The 21,829-nt window shown below is 44.1% G+C and overlaps 1 protein-coding gene across 1 annotated transcript in view; it reads right to left on the bottom strand.

The window, feature by feature from the left end:
• Positions 1-21,829, bottom strand: part of CAPN9 (calpain 9) — a 283,180-nt gene that overhangs the window by 158,244 nt on the left and 103,107 nt on the right. Inside the window, exons 2-3 of the mRNA XM_063917552.1 lie at positions 15,333-15,402; positions 8,586-8,704 (exon numbers count right to left, since the gene is read on the bottom strand). Of these exons, the coding sequence (XP_063773622.1) occupies positions 8,586-8,704; positions 15,333-15,402 (189 nt within the window). The remainder of the gene's footprint in view (positions 1-8,585; positions 8,705-15,332; positions 15,403-21,829) is intronic.

Raw genomic sequence — 21,829 nt, 5'->3', positions numbered from 1 at the left:
GTCCTTATCTGATAGGGCCAATAGAACTTTCTTTATAAAACTGCGAAGTTGAAAATAAACAAAGAGGGGTATAGGGATTTGGGAGTATGATTGTTCACGTGTACGCAACTGTAAGGTGTCTAAATCTAGAAATTGATAAATTAATCGCAGACCTTTCCTAGACCAAGAGGTGAGCAAATCAGATGACAAACCCATGGCAAATCCGATGTTATGGGTTATTAGGAGAACATTTTTTGGGAGGTTGAGACCCCCATCTTATTACGGAACAACCTCCAGGCAGTACAAGTGGTAGTTAGTAATAAGTTTTTGGTAACATGAGCAGGGAAAGCAGAAGGTCGCATATGTAATAGACTAGATAATGATATCTGAGGGCATAATGCTTGTTCTAAGCTCGTATTGGCATAATTTTCCGTGTCTTTCAACCAATCCAGAGCATATCTATAATTCGCCGCTAGTGCATAGGTGCGAAAACAAGGCAGATTAACCCCCCCCCCCCCCCCCCCCCGATGTGGGAGGTTCACAAGGAGATACGTGGTTTCTTATTCGCCCAAATGAATTTACTAACCACTGTATTTAACATTTTTAGATCCGTCTCTGAGATCAGTAGCGGTAACATCTGCAGTGGGTACAGTATTCTCCGGAAAGAAATAATTTTTATGAGATGAGATCTGCCTAAATAAGATAGGGGTAGATGTTTCCAGATGTTTCCAGCTATAAAAGTCAGACTGTATATGATTAATTATGCCTGGGAAATTCACCCTATACAAATTGAATGGGTTGGTGGGGACGTTTAATCCTAAATATTTTAAAGAGGAGGTGGCCCATTTAAATGGGAACTTGTCATCCCAATGTAATTTAGCAACTTTATGTAATGCTAAGGCTTCAGATTTTGATTTATTAATTAGAAATCCTGATATCTTATGAAAGTCCTCCAGCAGTGTAAGAAAACTGGGCAGAACCGTTTGAGGATTCTCAAAAAACAACAATAGATCATATGCATAGGCAGTCACCTTCAACTCATGATGTCCTATATGGATTCCTCTCCAATCCGAGCAATCATAAAAGTGGTGTATAAGTGGGTCCAAAGCCAAATTAAAAAGCAATGGGGACAAGGGGCAGCCCTGTCTAGTGCCTCTATATAGTTGAAAGGATTCAGTGTTAAAATGATTAACCGTTAGACTCGCCTTATATGTTTTATATAAAGTCCTAAAAAAAGGTAACAAATTGTGCTCCAAAGTTTTTAGAATGTAACGTTCTCAATAGATGGGCCCATGACACCCTATCAAAAGCCTTGTCCGCATCACAACTTAGTACAAGGGCGTTGCCAGAAGTTGATGAGAGTGACTTTGTCAGAACTGCGATTACCTGTCGCATGTTATGTACAGAGGTCCTGCCTTTCACAAAGCTTGTCTGTGAGGGGTGCAACAGAGTGGGCAATAGCAATTGCGATCTTTGTGCTATGATTGCAGTGAGAATCTTGAGATCTTTATTGAGAAGAGATATTGGGTGATAAGATTGGACCAGCTGTGGGTCCTTCCCTGGTTTGTGTATTATTATTATTTGAGCCTGATTAAAGTCAGACGGAGCGTCGTTCCCTTCCAGAATAGAACTATATAATGACAATAAATGGGGTACTAAGATAGGGTATAGTGATTTATAATATTCGGCACTAAGGCCGTCCGGGCCCGGTGATTTCCTGACAGGGAGGTGTTTTATGGCATTCGTGAGGTCAAGTTCAGAGATCGGGGCGGTAAGAGAGTCACGCTCTTCATCAGACAATTTAGGATCTGTAACATTTTTAAGGAAGTTGGCACCTAAAACTGGATTGTCTATAGGGGAAGTGTACAAATCTTTATAATACTGTAAAAAGGCATCAGCAATATCAGGAGTATCATATAGCGTGCCCGATAGTGCCGTGAGGGATTGAATATTCTTAACTTTCCTGTATCCTTTAACTACATTAGCTAGCAACTTCCCAGCCTTATTTCCCCATTTGAAATATCTGTGTTTTTGATAGAGATGAGCGGGCTCGGATTTACTCGGTTCTTTACGCCAGAATTATCGCCATTTCTTATTTTCTGGATTTTTCTTATTGGCTATCTAAAACACGTGACATCCGATAGCCAATTAGGAGATTCGGGTAAATCCGAGTAAAACCGAACCCGCTCATCTCTAGTTTTTGATAATCTAAACACCATTGTGCTCTTTCCGTACATAAAGTATCATAAAGGGCCTTGAAACATCTATATTCATTATATGTAGTTTCAGTGTCTGAACACAATAAGGCTTCATAGGCAGCTTTCAGTTGTAAGCTCAATGACTAATATCTCTGATTTAGACTCTTTTTCTTATTGGAGACATAAGCAATTATATGACCTCTCAAGACAGGTTTAGAGGCTGTCCAGAATAAATGAATGCCTCTGTATGCTCTATATTAGCATCTATATCAGTGGTTCCCAAACTGTGTGCCGTGGCACCCTGGGGTGCCGCGGGACACTTGCAGGGGTGCCTCAGGTTGGTGGTCAAGGACCAATTCAAACTATTTATTGTCAATTTAATAGGCAAAACCAGTGCTGATGGCTTCCAGTTATAAAATATGTGGACAAACAGAAGCAAATCTTGTCCCTCACCACATAACTGACCCTAAAGATGACATATAAACATAATTTACTTAATCTAATATTTTTTTCTAAATTTCTCAATAAGAAACTTGTGGCCTAGGGGTGCCGTGAAAAAAAATTCTGACACTCCAGGGTGCCGTGACTCACAAAAGTTTGGGAACCACTGATCTATATAGTTAGCCATCTGCTGGTCTAAAAACAATTTAAAATCTGGTGAAGTATAAAGATATGTTGGAAACCTCTAGTTGAAATAGTGACTTTAGGTGCATTAAGGGACAATGTGAACCAAGGGGGAGCGTGGTCGGATAACGCAATATTCTCAACTTTAGAGTTGCAGATCCTAGAGAGTAGAGATGTGGACACCAACCAGAAATCTATTCTCGTGGAAGTACGATGTGGGTGTGAACAGAATGTGTATGCCCTCTCTACCAGATGATGATATCTCCAAGGATCTACAGTATTAAACAGAGAGTTTGTGTCAAAAGCGAAAATGCAGGTGATACACCAGGGCGACCACTTTTAGGGAGATCTGACTTGTCCATCGAGAGTGACAATGTGGTATTAAAGTCACCACCCAGAACCAATACACCTTCCGCCCAATCCTGTAGTTTGGCATACACAGCAGTAAAAAAGGTGTTATTAAAACCTGTTGGGGCATACAGAGTTGCTACAGTAAATAATTCACCTTTAATTTCTAACTTCAGAAACAAAAAACGACTCTCTACATCTATCTGTGAATCTAATATGTTATATTGGAGAGATTTGCGGAGAATTATCAATACCCCTCTTTTTTTCGTCAAGAAAGAAGCAGCTGTTACATCGCCTATCCACACCTCATGAAGTGTGTTAGTATCACTGGCTCTCCAATGGGTCTCCTGAATCACAGCAATATCAGGCCGTCGCCGTTTTAAGTGTTACAAGACCTTTTCACGTTTAATAGGGGTGTTCAGCCATTCAACGTTCCACGAAAGAAGCTTCAAGGAACATTGTACTATAGCGGTATCTGTTTGTGGGGCCATACTGTCATCCGTTCCTAGTCTAACAAATAACAAAATGAAAAAGACATCACAAATTGTCATCCCCTGTGTCCCAGCAAGCATGGGGAACGCCGGATAAACAGGATAGAAGAAAATACATGTGTGTAACTTCGCCACTAACAGCCTCTGAAAAGAATTACAAAGAAGAGTGACCAAAATACAGTCCTATAAATTTTTAACATATTACGAACCAAAAGGAGAGACTCAGAAAGCCCTATGTCTTCAAAAACAAAAAAACGTATTTGAGTAGAGAAGAAAAGGGGAAGGAAAGAGTTGTAGGGAGTTAGAACATGAAGAACCATGACAAAGTAAAGCATATCTATGACTCTGACATATATGGCATGCTTGTGTAAGAAGAATAAGTATCAATGACAATGACATATACTGAAAAAAACTCAAATGTAAAGAGGAATCAGGCATTTTGAACACAGTGAAATATGTTGTACAGCTATACTTGTTTCATTCACTCCGCCACATCCGTAGCGGGTGTTGAAGCTTCCGGGAGAGAACTCACAAAGACTTTCGCAGGTTGTGGGGAATAAAAAAGATGCTGTTTACCAGCGTAGGACACACAGAGCTTAGCAGGGTAAAGTAAGGCAAAGCGCAGTCCAGCATCGAAATGAAGTTTGCAGATAGGGGAGAATGCTCGTCTCTTCATGACGACCTGATACGAGAAGTCCTAAAAAAGCAATAATCTGTTGCCTTGGTAAGTTAGATCTTTGTGTTTCCGGTACGCATCAAGAATTCGAACTTTATCAGTATAGTTAAGAAACTTTGATATTACTGGCCGAGGTCTACGTTGATCATTCGGCCGGTCCGGTCCAATCTTGTGTACTCGTTCCACCAGGATAAAAGGAAACCAGCGACATGAGATCCGCCATTTTGACTGACTCCGGCAGGCTGATTATACGTAAATTACCTCTGCGATTGCGATTTTCTAAGTCCTCAAGCTTCTTCTGGACTGCCGTGAGAGCCGATTCCTGGGGCTTAATAACCACTTGGGCAGCTAGGAGGTGATCCTCTACAGTAGAGAAGCATTGCGAGTGGTATTTTAGTTGCGACATAGCCGAGTCAATGGATTCCTTAAGTCCAGCTAATTTTTTATCGAGCAAGGGTGATATTAAATCAGAAATCTCCTACGCCTTAGCAATGGCTGTCGAGCTGAATTTGTAAGTGTCAGCGATGCCATCCATTACATCGTCTCTCCCGGGTGACGAAGAAAGGCTTGTGGGTGCTGGTGGATTGGACCTGGTATCTCTGGTTCTAACCACCATTCCCCCTCTGCCAGCTTTCTGTTGTTTTGCCATAAATGTATCCATAAAGATGAGCACAAGAATACAGGCACTGAATATATGCGTATAGCCTGGTGGATCCGGTGCAGTAAACGGCAGGGAGGTTACATGCAGACCGCTCTTCTAATATGGTAGGCAAATTTCAAAGTTTATAATACAGAATAATGGAGGTATGCACTTAGTGAGAGACAATGAGGGGATGCCAGGCTACCCCTCTTGTGTTTGTAAACATGTGCAGTGCCTAAGCAGATAAAGATAGCACCTCTTCAAATAGTTCTCCCAGCCACAGGTGGGAAGGTTAGGGTGTCAGAAAAAGAAGGAGTGCCTTACTGTGTAATATGGGGCAGAACCACCACTATATTCAGGTTCCAGGAACCAAGATGGCCGCCAGGTCCTCAAACACCCCAGAGTGTGCTGTTCTTAGCGGGGCACAGCGCGTACAGGGGATCCGGTGAGACTCCTCTCACTCTATGCAGGCTATGTCCAGCACACCCGGGTTGCGGCCAGAGGCCAAGATGCCACCAGTTCCACCGATTCCCCCGGCGCGCAGTTGGTGGAGATGGGAGCCGCAAGATGACGGCGGGTGTTGGAGGCTGCGGCGTGTGGGACAGCCGCCAGGCCAGACTCCGGTGATGTGGCTGCGCAGGGGACCGCTGATGGCTCTGTGCTTTCCCTGCAATATCACTGTCATGGTGCCGCACAGACCAGGTAAGTGCCAGCGCTATTTAGGTTTCTGAACTGGCACTTTTTCCTCGGAGACCAGGGAGCCCATGTAAAATGCAGCCGCCGCTCAGGGTCCGCCCACCGGAAGTCCCATACTAAGTATTTCTTAACAGTGTCTTATATAGCGCAGCATATTCTGTTGCGCTTTATAATTGGAACAACAGTAATAGAACAGAACTGGTTAAAAACTACCAGACATAGAGGTAAGAAGGCCCTGCTCGCATGTTTACAATCTATAGGGAAACAGGTATTGATACACAAGGATGTTATCTATTGCATTAAAGTTCTCTAGATTGCAAAGGTTCTTAATGGGCTGTATGATATAGTCACCCAGCAATGTTTGCCAAGGGTCAGGAGGGTGTAAAAGTGTAGAAGGACAACATATGTGAGGCTATGTGTGGACAGTACAGAGGGGATGTAGTTAGATAGGGAGGCTTATATGGATGGGTCCAGAATTGGATAAGCTTGTCTTAAGAGGCGAGCTTTCAGGGAACGTTTGAAGGTTTGTAGACTAGAGGTGAGTCTTATTGTGTGTGGGAGGGCATTCCACAGAGTCCTGTAATAAGTAATGCGTGTGGATGATAGACGCAGATCTTGTGCAGAATAAAGAGGTCTGATAGAGAGATCTTTTGAGATGAGTGAAGAGATGTACTGTATGTTTGTGCAGTTTGGTTAATAACCTAATATGTAAGTAAAAGTATTTTATATTGAATACAGTAGAATACCGATAACCAATGGTTATATTGAATATGGTAGAATATCGGAAATCAGTGGTAGTTCCTTTATCAAAGTTCTAGTGGACTTATTATTTCTGTTTTAAAAGGCAGTGTTTTTATATTTTTACTATTCATCAGCCCATTTCTTCATTATATATGAATGAATATCAAATATGATTTAAGGCTAAATCAAATTAGCGTCTTCCCACATTGAACATTTGGAACACAACTTCAGACAGTGCTCTGCAGATCACATGGGCTGTAGCGAAAATTGTGGCCCAGAATAAAAGCTGGATGATACATGTTATTTTTCAGGGTCTGTCCAACCATTGTTTAATGCTGTGGTCCATGTGTACAGAAGATGTTTCATGTACCAGAATAAATGGTGCCTGCTGTATTTTCTTGTGCTTGATTTAATTGTAAAGAAAGGCCTGGGTATGGCCATCAATGATTCAAAATCATCAATGGTTCCCACCCAGTGTTGATGTTGAATAGTTTTACAATCTATGGCAGGGTATAGAGGGGGTAATTCAGAGTTGATCGCAGCAGCAAATTTGTTAGCAGTTGGGCAAAACCATGTGCACTGCAGGTGGGGTAGATATAACATTTGCAGAGAGAGTTAGATTTGGGTGGGTTATTTTGTTTCTGTGCAGGGTAAATACTGGCTGCTTTATTTTTACACTGCAATTTAGATTTCAGTTTGAACACACCCCACCCAAATCTAACTCTCTCTGTACATGTTATATCTGCCCCCCCTGCAGTGCACATGGTTTTGCCCAAGAAATTTGCTGCTGCGATCAACTCTGAGTTAGGCCCATAATGTTTTTCCGCATTGATGGTTGTTGTTGACCTGATGGTTCCCCCCACCCCTCCACCCTTATACAGTGCAGTACATGCTGCTGATTGACAGCTGAGACTGTCAAGTCAGCTATAGAGTGAGTCAGGACCTCTGCATCCCGGCACACTGTATGTAAGTGACACACATACAGTGTGCTGGGATGCCAATGTTCCGCCTCACTGTATAGCTGACTTACCAGTCTTATCTGTCAGTCAGCAGCCACACACTGCCTCCTGTTATTACACACAAACAGTCTATGCTGACCTAGACTCCGCCCTAGGGCACCACCCAAAGGGCAGAACGAGACTCAAGACTGTAGCCCGGAGGCATGCATAAAACCGCCAAGGTTGATAACCATCAATGGTACATGTGCTCTGATGGCCATCCCCAGAATGTGCCCTTGATTAGAAATGTTAAAGAAAAGAGCTTATACTGATAAATGCACCATAATGCCTTTCCAGTAACAGAAAATAAAAGTGCACTGATAATTGAATAAAAGATCACTAAAGCAGTCAGTGCCGGGCATGTCAAAAAGACTGAGGAAAAGCTGATGTTACAATAGATTGTAGTTTATACCCATTGAAGAAGAGCATCTTTGCATATCCAATAGGCCTGGCACAGGTTTTCTTGTTGTTGCTGATGACCGCTCAACGGTGGTCATTCCGAGTTGATCGCAGCCAGCAACTTTTAGCTGCTGCTGCGATCATTAGTCCATGCCTATGGGGGAGTGTATTTTAGCTTAGCAGGGCTGCGATCGCTTGTGCAGCCCTGCTAAGCTAAAAAAATTTCAAGCAGAACACGACTAGCCCTGGACATACTTACCCTGTGCGACGATCTCTGCGATGCTGGAGCCGGCTTTGACGTCACTCCTCCGCCCTCTGTTCTGCTGGACACGTTTGCGTTTTACTCACTACTCCCCGAAAACGGCTCCAAACGCTCCGGATCCGCCCAGCCACGCCTCTAACCCGGCGACCCCTGTCGCTGGGCAACATCGCACATGCGCTCTGCGCCCGCCTCGCATGCGCATACCACACCCGATCGCACCGCAGCGATAAACCGCTGCGTGCAAATGGGTCGGAATGACCCCCAATATATTTCTCCAGTTGTGTACATACACCAGATTTGTGTAAGTGTTCCTATTAATTTTGCATGTGTGAAAGAAACATAAAATTCCCAGGTTTAGCTCTAAATCAAGCCTAGTGTATATCGCCTTATAAACAGTGTTGTGATGTCCATTTTATGTGCTCTCTTTACAATGTCATAAAATTATATTTATTAATGTTAAAAAAAATGCAATTACTTGTAAACAGCCACATTTCCTAAGACTGATGATAAAATAACTTAATATACAGCCTTACTTGAAAATGAAATATGCCGGCATATCCAGAGCCAAAAGACTGGTCAGGTGGAACCACTCTATACAGTACCTTCTCACTGAGAGTGAGAGAGGCTATTGCAGCCAAAAGCCAGCAGTCCCCTGCAAATGGAAGCACATGCACAAATAAACGCACTGATTTCAAACAAAATGATACAGGAATGTTATAAGTTACAGCAGGGGCAGCTTAAGAAAGGAGTGAGCCCTTGTGCACATTTTTCTAGCGCACACTTCCCCCTCACAGTGACCCCTTCCATCAGGAACAAAATGTTCCGCTTCCCTCTTAATTTGTGATTGTTGTCACGTGATGAAATGCCTTTCTTATCAATTAACTGGTTCAAAACAGGTGACTGCAACTGTAAATTAAGAGGGAAGCCCAGGAACAGATCTTTTTGAACTTGATACCAATCAACTGCTCTGTATATGCTTATATTATGCAAATTATAAATGTTACGTCAATGCTGATTGGTTGCCATGGGCAAATTTTCCACTGGCTCACTTCTCCATTCTTATCACTGCTTAGTACATCTCCCCCAAATTTTTTGATCGAAATCTGAACTAATTCCTCATACCTTCCCTCTGCTTTGATATACATGGTTTTGCAATGGAATAAATGGGAATAACCGCTGATAACAGTGTTATGTATTGTATTTACTGTACATAAAGGCATTATTGCTGTGTAGCTGGTACTATGCATAATATAGATAAATCCAAGCTCTAGCATGTGTTCTTTATATTTCCTAGGCAAAACTGGCAATTCATTTCCCACATTGCCTACCATACATTAGACATTAGGCCTAATTCAGACCTGATCGGTGCTCTGCGTTTTCGCTCAGCAGCTGGTCAGTTCTGAACTACGCATGGACTGGTGCTGTAGTGCACCGGCGCAGACAGCCAACGACCGTCTCAGCCCTATGATCACCTCTGCATGATTAACAGGCAGAGGCTTTTGCTGGGCGGGAGGGGGCAGGCCGGCGCCATTTAGCCGCCATTTTAGGGGCACGGTCCGGGGGGCAGGCTGATGTCACGTGCAACTGCTGTGACCCGCATAGTGAAGAGTAGCTCCCTGCCAGCGCGCAGTAGCTGTGCAGGTAGGGAGCTACTCCTAAAGTACAAAAGCATTGCCACTGTGCGATGCTTTTATACTTGTGCGGGGGAGGGGGTAGCGCCTGACATGCGGGGCGGACTAGCCCTGTGCTGGGCGTCCCGCCGCATGTCTGTGTGACTGATCGTAGATGTGCTAAATTTAGCACATCTGCGATCAGGTCTGAATTAGGCCCATTGTTAACAATTGTAGTAAGTAATGAAGACCATTTCCTGCTATGCCTCACATGTTTCAGGTATTGTGCACAATTCCTGATTTCCCACTTTGCCTATAACATACTGTATTATATACAAAATTAGCCTACAACTGAATTTAGTGAGAAGCAGGATAATGTCATTATTGAATCACTGACCTTGTAGAAAAGTTTCAAATGTTGTTATATTTAACCTACTTTAGTGCTGAAATGCCCCATGCATAAAGTGAAGTTGAATCAAAAATAGTTTGTCGTGTTTGGTGTAGAAGAACTTGACTGCCCAGTACATATTCCTGAACTTATTCTACTTGATCTCTCTGCTGCTTTTGACACTGTGGACCATCCTCTCCTACTGCAAATCCTTCACTCCATTGGTCTGCATGACACTGCCCTCTCTTGGCTGTCTTCCTACCTCTCTGACCGTTCATTCTCGGTCTCCTCTCATGACTCCACCTCCCCCTCACTTCCATTAACTGTAGGTGTACCCCAAGGTTCTGTCCTTGGTCCCCTTCTCTTCTCTCTCTATACATCCTCACTAGGTAAGCTCATTAGTTCTTTTGGCTTCCAATATCATCTCTATGCTGATGACACCCAAATCTATCTTTCCTCTCCAGACCTCTCCCCTGCTCTCCTCACTCGTATCTCCAACTGTCTCTCTGCTACCTCTTCCTGGATGTCCCAGCGCTTTCTTAAACTTAACATGTCTAAGACCGAGCTGATCATCTTCCCTCCTTCCCGCATAACCTCACCTCCTACAATCTCATTATCTATTGATGGCACTACTATCTCCTCTAGCCCCCAAGTGCGCTGTCTTGGAGTAATCCTTGACTCCTCCCTCTCCTTCAAACCACACATTCAGCACCTCTCACAAACCTGCCGTTTTCATCTAAAAATATTTCCAGCATCAGACCCTTTCTGACCCAGGATACTACTAAGACTCTTATCCACTCACTGGTCATCTCCAGACTGGACTACTGTAATCTCCTCCTGACTGGCATTCCCGACAAACACCTCTCTCCACTCCAATCTATCCTCAATGCTGATGCCCGGCTCATTTTCCTCACCAAACGCACTACGTCTACCTCTCCTCTCCTACTAGACCTTCACTGGCTCCCCTTCCCTGGCTCCCCTTCCCTTTCAGAATCCATTTCAAGCTTCTCACACTCGCTTACAAAGCCCTCACCCACTCCTCTCCCACCTACATCTCTGACCTTATCTCCCTTTACACTCCCACCCGTCCTCTTCGCTCTGCTAATGAACAACGACTCTCCTCCCTATGGATTACTTCCTCCCACTCCTACCTCCAAGATTTTTCACGTGCTGCACCACTTCTGTGGAATTCCCTACCTCTCCCCCTCAGACTCTCCACCTCTCTACAAAACTTCAAACGGGCTCTCAAGACCCACTTCTTCACCAAACCCAGCCAAATCTCATCCTAAGCCTCTGTTCCACATTCTCTATGTACCCCATCTGTGTCACCCCTGTCTGTCTACCCCTCCCCTTTAGATTGTAAGCTCTCACGAGCAGGGCCCTCTTCCCTCATGTGCTTATCCTTTGTCTTACTTTAATAATCTTCAACTGTACCACATCCAGCAGTCTTCTGCCACCTGATACTTATTCCAGTGTCGATGTTTATTTACCCTGTACTTGTCCTATACTGTCATCAACTGTAAGTTGCTGTTTTCCTGTTTGATTATTTATGTACTCTGTAATTGGGCGCTGCGGAACCCTTGTGGCACCATATAAATAAAGGATAATAATAATAATAATAATAACAACTCAATCTCAGTACTGGAGCAGGGCTCACTGGTGCCCTGTGTTGTCCCGTGCTATCCAGATGCAGAGGCCGCAGGGCAGCGCCATCCAATGGCACATCTTGGACACCCCTTCCTCCCTGCTCAACCCAGGGCCGTAACTAGCTGTCTGCCAGCGATGCCTGGCCCACAGCGCATATGCACTGTGGGCGCACCTTCTGGCAGCACAGTCTGCACGGCCGCCCGGCCGCCCTACAGTGCTGCTGTAGCGCTGCCCTGTATCAAGTGGTGTGCGCTCAGCTACTTCTCTGTTGCTGCGTGCACCAATCACTATACAGATAAGGTAGCGTGCACCGTGCAGAAGACTTTCAGCGCCACCTTCCCCCCGGATAGGACGCTCCACACCTGTCCCCTCCCTCCCTGCAGTGTCTCAGGGAGAGACGTGATTAAGTCTTTCCCAGCCCCAGATGACTCCCACAGTGCCCTGTGCGGCGAGAAACTGCAGCATTTGGGCAGGGGGAGAGGAGGAGGCACAGTGATAGTTTTCAGAGCATTGCTGCCATTATTAAAGGAGGTAGCTGTGGCTGCGTGAGTAGAAGTAATTGAGTGGATGGAGGTCAAAAGCTTCAGTTTGGGATGGTTCAGGGCTCCCAAACACAGCTTGAACCAAGGGGTAACGATCTCTATTTTCTTCTACTGTCATTGGGTACCATACACTTTCTTCCTCGGGGACTTGAGACAGGAGGTAGCGTTCCCTCTGAGTCACCTGACACATTGAATATCGTTCTCTCTTCTTCCTCTACTTGACATAGCTGGAATCTTTCCCATTCCTTGGGAACTTGGCACATAGCCTTTCTATTGGGTCTTCTGGAACCTGACACAATGCGTATGTCTCTCCCAACCCCAGCTGACTCCCACAGTGCCTTGTGCCCCAAGGAGCCGCAGCATTTGGGTGAGGGAGGGGGGGGGGGGGGGAGGAGGAGACATTACTGATCACAGTGCAGCCCAAGACAGCGAGTTCTGAGTCAGACCTCTGGTGACCTTTCCCTCACCTGCTGTAATGTGTAAAATGGGGACTCTACCTGGCGTAATGTGTAAAATGTGGACTCTACCTTGCATAATATGTAAAAGGGGGCTCTACCTGTCATAATGTGTAAAATGGGGACTCTACATGCTGTACTGTGTAAAAGGGAGCTCTGCCTTCCGTAATGTGTAAAAAGGAGCTCTACCTGCCATAATGTGTAAAAAGGAGCTCTACCTGCCATAATGTGTAAAATGGTGCTCTACCTGGTGGAATGTTTGACAGGTTCTACCTGGTGTAATGTGTGTAAGTGGTGCCACTGTGTGGCGTAATTTGAATAATGGAGACTACTGTGCAGCGTAATATGAATTGGTATTATTTTGTGTTCACGCCCCTTCCTCATAAAGCCATGCCCCTATATTTTTTGTTGCGCACTGTGGCCCTATTATAAATATTGGGGGGCTGTTTCTTGCACACAGCGCTAAAATGTCTAGTTACGGCACTGGCTCAACCTCACTAAATAACCTGGGTATTCACAGAAACCAGGGCCATAACTTGGTGTGTGCGGAGTGTGCTCCACATATAGCACTGTAGGGTAGGGGACGCTGTTGGCAGCACTTAAATATGAATAATCTAATTACTTTCACTTGCAACTTCCCCCTTTTTTAATCTCCTGGCTACCCCTGTCTATTGCACCCACCCCTTTTGTCGCTTATATCTAAACAGCATTTACAGTATGGACTTGACTTGATAACTCTTTGTTGTTCAGTTGCACTGTCTTTTATTACATTTTGGTATGCTAATGTGCCTGGGATTCAAACCTTTTGCCTGTAACATTGCAGTAGGACACTAAATTCATTGAGCTACAGAATCTGCCATTAAATAGAAGGGGTTGGGGGCACCCAATAAGTCACAGCTCTGGTAGAAACAATATTCATAGAGATACCTCCAATGAGATACCACCAACATCCGCACTTACAGTGCATCTAGAAAGTATTCACAGCGCTTCACTTTTTCCACATTTTGTTATGTTACAGCCTTATTCCAAAATGGAATAAATTCATTTTCCCCTCAAAATTCTACATACAATACCCCATAATGACAATGTGAGAAAAGTTTTTTTTAGATTTTTGCAAATTTATTAAAAATAAAAAACTAAGAAATCACATGTACATAAATATTCACAACCTTTGCTGAATACTTTGTTGATGCACCTTTGACAGCAATTACAGCCTCAAGTCCTTTTGAATATGATGCCAAAAGCTTGGCACACCTATCTTTGGGCAGTTTTGCCCATTCCTCTTTGCAGCACCTCTCAAGCTCCATCAGGTTGGACGAGAAGCGTCAGTGCACAGCCATTTTCAGATCTCTCCAGAGATGTTCAATCGGATTCAAGTCTGGGCTCTGGCTGGGCCACTCAAGGACATTCACAGAGTTGTCCTGAAGCCACTCCTTTGATATCTTGGCTGTGTGCTTAGGGTTGTTGTCCTGCTGAAAGATGAACCGTCGCCCCAGTATGAGGTCAAGAGTACTCTAGAGCAGGTTTTCTCTGTACATTGTTGCATTCATCTTTCCCTCTATCCTGACCGTCAATCTTTGTCTCATCAGACCAGAGAATTTTGTTTCTTGTGGTCTGAGAGTCCTTCAGGTGCATTTTGGCAAACTCCAGGCGGGCTGCTGTGTGCTTTTTACTAAGGAGTGGCTTCCGTCTGGCCATTCTATCATACAGGCCTGATTGGTGGATTGCTGCAGAGATGGTTGTCCTTCTGGAAGGTTCTCCTTTGTCCACAGAGGAATGCTGTAGCTCTAACAGAGTGACCATCGGATTCTTGGTCACCTCCCTGACTAAGGCCCTTCTCCCCCGATCGCTCAGTTTAGACGGCTGGCCAGCTCTAAGAAGAGTACTGGTGGCTCTGAACTTCTTCCATTTATGAATGATGGATGCCACTGTGCTCATTGGGACCTTCAAAGCAGCAGATATTTTTCTGTGCCCTTCCCCAGATTTATGCCTCGAGACAATCTTGTCTCGGAGGTCTACAGATAATTCCTTTGACTTCATGCTTGGTTTGTGCTCAGACATGCACTGTCAAGTGTAGGACCCTTATATAGACAGGTGTGTGCCTTTCCAAATCATGTCCAATCAACTGAATATACCACGGGTGGACTCCAATTAAGCTTTAGTTACATCTCAAGGATGATCAGTGGAAACAGGATGCACCTGAGCTCAATTTTGAGCTTCATGGCAAAGGCTGTGAATACTTATGTACATTTTTAGTTTTTAATTTTTTAATAATTTGCAAAAATCTCAATCTCAAATCGTTGTCATTATGGGGTATTGTGTGTAAATTTTTGAGGGAATAAATTAATTTATTCCATTTTGGAATAAGGCTGTAACATAACAAAATGTGGAAAAAGTGAAGTGCTGTGAATAATTTCCGGATGCACTGTGTACACAAAGTTCACTTAGGTCACGTGTCTAGCTCCTATTCAATAGATAGGTTCCATTAAATTTATTATTGATTGCACTCACAAAATAGTTTTCCATTGCAAGTTTGTAACAAATGTAACAAATGCACTTTATATCAAAATGAAAACTAAAATGAAAATAACCTCCTTTGAATTTTATTGAAATGATTTACACTATAATCTATGCTTACCAAGGTCACCTTGACACACATCTGTTCTTGAAGCACCACCTAAAATAAACTCAGGGTCTTTAACAATGTCCTGTTGAAAAAAAATTAAAATAAATTGTCAAAACACTTATTTACAGACTACAGCATAACATAACAATATGTTATAGTGCAGTTTACAAGAGACAATCTTAACTTTTTAAGAAAGTAGATCTAATTTATAATCTTACAATTTTCAAAGAACATTAAAAGACTTAAAGCTACAGTAGGATCCCTTATACAAATCAGCCCCAGAGAGTTAAAAGTTGACTGAGGCATTCAGTAGCAGTAGGAATTTGTGGGAAGATAAGATTATCCAAAATATCCATGTTAAATACAGAAATATAAGGTAAAACACAGTTGGATATTAGCTTAGTTTAAGCTACTGTTGTTTAAACGTGTAAGAATAATTGACACAAAGCTCCCAGATATATAAGATTATAAAAGTTTTTAAAAAACCAGGTGCTGCAGCCAACAACTGTCTGTAAATTACTTGTTACTACTAATGCGGTGGTGCTTACCGGGGGCTGTCCTGAGTATCCAGAAACCCCCCTGACAGATATTTGCTGGTCAACATGGAAGGGGCAGGGCCAATAAGACATGATTCTAAAGGAATACCTAAAATATATTTTAGGAATCCCAGGCTAAAATATAGATATGAGGAAAGCCTCTGCAGAAGGTATCTATCATCTTAATGTAGTGCAAAAACAATGAAAAGTATCAAAGCAATGTTATATGTCAATTCAGTGTAATAATGGGTATTGTTCGCAGTAACCGGAGAAAAGTTAGATTTGGGTGGGGTGTGTTCAAACTGAAATCTATATTGCAGTATAAAAATAAAGCAACCAGTATTTACCATGCACAGAAACAAAATAACCCACCCAAATCTTACTCTCTCTGCAAATTATATCTACCCCACCTGCAGTGCACATGGTTTTGCCCATTAGAGAAAGATTTTGCTGCTGTGATCAGGTCTGAATTAGGACCAGTGTGCAGAAGCGCAGCAGGAAGGTAAGGGAATCCTTTAAGTGCGCCTCCATCGTCGATAGATCATCCATGCCTTCGGCGGTGTTTGATCCACTAGCACTGTGGCCAGGCGGGGGAGTTGTGGCTGAGGAGCGGGGCCTCAGACAGCCACTGGCATGCTGCTGTAGAAGGACATAAATTATTGTCTACAGCAGCACAGCAGTGTACAGATGATATGGGCCTGTTTTGATGGTAGGCTTAGAGTTGAAGTTCCATGAGCCCCATTGTTAATCTGGCCCTGTCTTTAGGATATGGTAAAACGGTAGATTTGTAGTACGAATGTGCAGCCAACAAATACTGTATACAGCAACTACGTGATGTTATGTCAACATGGGCCAGGTTCTCCAAGGTACATGGTTGAGTCACATTATTATGACCACCTCCTACATTTGACGTTGGCAGCGTGCAGCCCATGAAGTACATCACATGTCATGCGCTGATTTAATAGGTATATAAGGTGTACAATAAGCCGTCTGCACACATATCACTCGTTGCTGTCATGGGCAAAAGGGGCAATTTATCTAAGTTGCAAAAAGAGATGATTAACGGCTTTTGTGCCAAAGGTGTCAGTAATTCTGAAACAGCGCAGTTTGTGAACTGTCCGCGTGCTGCTGTGGTGAAGGTGTATCGTAACCGGACTATTTCTTGCATAATTGTTACAGTTGACTATTTTTTTGTGTAGGATTTCATTGTCATTTAATTGATACAGTGCAGGATATAACTTTATTTATATTGTGATTGAAGTTGTTCTTATACCAGATAACAGAAGAAACCATGTTGATATTTTGCATCATATCTGCATCTCTATCTCTGTGAACCTGGACGAAGACCTAACTTTTCTGCTGGAGCAAGGTACAGCAGGAAATAATTTTCGGAAGAGGACTGTCAACCAAATAATCAACCAAAAAGGTTGATTAAAAAGTAACATTTGGCTATATATGTTTTAAATACATATATGCTTACCTGATCAAAAAAACACATTGTCTATTCATTCCAAGTTACGCTCTGATTAAATTGTCTATTTATTGTAAATATGCCTCAGTACAGTAATTTCCATTAAAACAGTGAAAAATAAATAAGTTCCGGGGATGCACCAAATTCTCTACATATTTACCTTCAGGACACATCTCCACCCAAGATAAATGATAACAGCAAACAAAGTACAAGGTTCAGATGTGTAAATTTAACACACCCAAAGCCTAAAAACCAACACAACCACTTTCTATGACAGGTTAGTTTATCTGTCATTGTAATATGCACGCTCTTTAAGTGTACAGGGTCAGCATGTTATTAGGAATGTCTGTTCTGAATCTAGTTAAAGGTCTGTGCTGGAACTTCCTCAGAGTCTGGTGCATCTACCTTGTACTATAGCCTTCAGAACTAGAGTGTTGCATAAAACATCACTTTCCTCTCTTGTCAATCTACCTCTGTTTCTTTATACTAACTTTATATCACTTTCCTGGCTTCCTGTTTGATGCCAATAAAGTACAAACTCCTCTTAATTACATACAAAGCCATCAACCACTTTTCTCCTCCCTATAGTACATCTCTAATCTTTATTTTTTACTGTCCGCTTTATTCTGCCAATGACTGCTGCTACTTCTCCTTCCTGATCATCTTCAGAATTTCTCCAGCACTTCTCCCAACCATTGGAATGCAATGGCTTAGCCAGGGGATGTGCAGGGGGAGCAATAGGGTGTACAATAAGGGTGTGCATTGGGGCAAATATACAGCTTCAGCTGCGTCTCCCCCCCCCCCCCCCCCCCAATCCCCTCTGCCCTGCACAAATTGCAGTGTAAACCGCAGTTTATGCAGAGATTCTTGGGCTGTTTGCCATCTCAGGATGGCAAACAGTTTCTCTGTCAAACTCTGAAAATAAAGTATTTTTGGAGTTTGATGAATGTCACAATTTGTACATACTATGGGGAGTGTAGAAATTGTGACAGTTTAAGTATGATGAATATGTCTGTGTCTGTGAGTGTTTACAGTTTGACCACTCACTGGACCGGACTGTGGGGGTGATTCAGACCTGATCGTAGATGTGCTAACTTTAGCACAGCTACGATTAGCTTCCCTGACTTGCGGGCGGGGGGACGCCCGGTACAGGGCTAGTCCGCCCCGCATGTCAGGCACAGCGGTGATGCTTTTGTACTGTAGGAGTAGCTCCCTACCAGCGCAGCTCCAGCGCGCTGGTAGGGAGCTACTCGTCGCTGTGAGGGATGCAGCGGCTGCGTGTGATGTCACGCCACCGCCGCAGCCCGCCCCCCCAATGGTCTGGGCACACCTGCGGTGCCCGGACCGTGCACCCTAAATGACGGCCAAACGCTGCTGGCCCACCCCCTCCCGCCCAGCGACCGCCTCTGCCTGTCAATCGGGCAGAGGCAATCGCTGCGCTAAGACAGCCGTCGGCTGTCTGGCATGCGCCGGCACCAGAGCATACGCAGTTTAGGCCTGATCACTGCTGTGCGAAAATGCACATCACCGATCAGGTCTGAATTAGCCCCTGTGTGCATACCTAGGTGGTGAGAACTAAAGAAGCTGTAGCCTGCAGGGGAAGGGGGAGGGTTCACTGACACTGTCAAAAGTGTTTAAACAATGAACCCCCAAAAATGTATAACTTAAAGGCTACTAAATTAATTAATGAATTAATTAAGCAGTTTTGTTTTACCAAAATGCCATGAGTGTGTGTGTGTGGGGGACGGACGGACGCTTGCCAGAAACCGTTTAGGTTGGGAGGAGTAAAATTTATAGTTACACCTGCTGCCCTTAGCACACATATAATGAAACTAATGCTGCCCACAGATCTAATGATTTATTGTCAGATCTGGACAGTTGGAATGAAAACCTGGTAATGGATGAGCGCAAATTACAGTTGGCCATTTGCTCCTAAATGCCGTAAAAAACTGACAGAAATGAACATGGATTTAACCAATTAGGGTCTCACACAGATATTGGATCTATGTGAGACCCTTTAGTTTCATTATCTGTGTGAGACCCTAGTTCTATTATCTGTTGAGAGCATATTAATAGACATAATAAACACTAGGGTGGGAAGGAGCAGGAGTGTTGCAAGGGTGGCTCCGGGTGGCAAAAAAATAAGAGGGAGTGCTGCCACCCACCACACCTCCCCTTTCTACGGATCACTGTACTGGCAGCCACAGAGCAGAAGGAGCAGAAGCAGAGGGGGCGCACACTGACTCTGAGACTAGGTAGGAAACAGGGCAGGCCAGAGGTGACAGCAGGAGACATTGACAACCAGAACATGCCGGAGCTCTGCCCGCCCTCTTTATACAGTATGTCTCACTGTCTGCTTGTAGCTGTGCAGCACGGTTACTTCTGTCCTGCAGCACCACTCTCTGCTCCTGCTGCTGCAGCACTTCTCTCTTTCCTGGAAGCTGCAGCACATGTCTCTACTTCAGTCTTGCTGCAGCAGCTCTCTCTGCCCTAGCTGCTGCAGCACCTCATTCTGCCCTGGCTTCTGCAGAACCTCTCTCTGCCCCAGCTGCTGTAGCACCTCTCGCTGCCCCAGCGGCTCTAGCACCTCTCGCTGCCCCAGCGGCTCCAGCTGTTTCTCTCTACATTGATGCGTTAGCACCTCTCTCTTCCCCAGCTGCTGCTGCTGTGCAACACCTCTCTCTGCAGCAACTGCTGCAGCTAATTTAGCATAACTACATCTGCTAACACTCGCATGCTAAGGGCCACCCAGCATGCCAATTGGTACCAGCTATGTCATCGCAATGCAGTTGCGATCGCATCTCAGACGCTGCAAAATAAGGGTAGCCCCCTGCCTGTGCAGCCTGGCTGCAAAGGCAGTTGGACCACCATAATTTTAACCATCGCAGTGGTCATGTGATGGCACGTTGCGTGGTGTTTGACAACATGTTATTATCATTTTGTAGTTGCTTTACATATTTTCACTAAAATCTAAATTCTTGTTCAGAATTACTTCTGTCCTCAAGTATACAAACTATGAAATCTATCAACGTGTGGTCTTGACAAAGCGCCAGAAATCCCATCAGGATAACAAAGGTCTCCAAAGCTGTTTGCAATTATCAATGTGGAAAAATTTTGGGTACTGGAGACTTGTTGGGTAACTTTCTAGAGTACGCTTGGCAAATGTTTTATCTCAACCATATCAATATTCTGCATTTTTATAAGCAGGTGAGAGATGACTTTGAGACTTTGGCATCATGCTACAATGCAGTGTCTGGGGGGTATGGAACTCCAGGTCGACACCAAAAAGGTCGACACACCTAAGGTCGACACCAATTGGTCGACACACCTTAGGTTGACACCTGAAATAGGTGCACATGGACAAAAGGTCGACATGAACAAGGTCAACATGGAAAAAGGTCGACATGCGTTTTTAATGGGGGGGTTTGTGTCGTTTTCTTCGTAGAGTGACCGAGAACCCCAATTAGTGTCTCGCAGTGAGGGGGGGAGGGGCATTTGGGATGATCACTGCTATGCAAGCAGTGGTGTTTGATTGGCAAGCATTGGATAAACAGATGCCATGTGCATCTACAGAATGTGGGGACAGTCTCTGGGGGCAGCCCAGCATTTCCATAGGAAGCCACCATGCATTCGCAGCAAAGATGGAAAGGGACACATCTGTAGGTCAACCCTGTGAGTCGATGTCCCTCATTGTTGTGTCAGTGCTGCTTATGCAATTGCTGAGCACCATGCGATGACTCCGGTGGGTGCCTACATCCATTTGGCAGCTTCACTTGTGATGATTAGCAGTTCCGTAGCCTGAAAATTTGTAACCGCGTAGCGCACAAACATGAATTAGGCCCAGTGTCAGATTCTATGGAGCCTAAGGCAGTGTTGCTCAGCTCCAGCCCTCAAGCAACTGTAAGAGTGCATGTTTTCTATATCTCCTTCGTTGAGCACGTGTATTCATTGACAAATATAAAAAAACAGGTGATTTTTTCACTTGTGATTCTCTGAGGAAACCTGGAAAAATGCACTGTTAGCAATCACTGAGGGTGGGAGATGATAGAAACTGTCTTAGGATCTACAGACTGAACACATTTTGGTTTGAGACTACATCAACATTTTCATTTTCTAAAAGCCTGATTCAGAGTCGCTCGCTATGCCAATATTCACAAATGGTCTATGTTTTTCAACGGCGCATCTGACTATGTTGCTAAAAAGTCGCCCAGTGTATGGTAACTTGTTGTGAACTGAGATGGTTAATTGCTCACATTGGAGGCCATACGCTTAGCATGGGGCTGGTACATGTTTAGAAGGTTCATCTGATGATTGCAACTAAAGATGCTCCAAGTGACCCATGGATGAAACTGTACACAAGGGAAGGGCCTGTAAATGTATTAGCATAAAATCACACATGCTATACCCTTAAACGATGCACACAAGGGGTCGGGTACAGGATCCCCGTGGTCAGAATTAGAGATGAGCGGATTCGGTTTTACTCGGTTTTACTCGGTTCTCAA

This window comes from Pseudophryne corroboree, chromosome 4 (genome assembly GCF_028390025.1).
Source record: "Pseudophryne corroboree isolate aPseCor3 chromosome 4, aPseCor3.hap2, whole genome shotgun sequence".
Classification (NCBI taxonomy): domain Eukaryota; kingdom Metazoa; phylum Chordata; class Amphibia; order Anura; family Myobatrachidae; genus Pseudophryne; species Pseudophryne corroboree.
The sequence above is the reverse complement of the archived record's forward strand: the minus strand, read 5'-3'. Positions and strand labels throughout refer to the sequence as shown.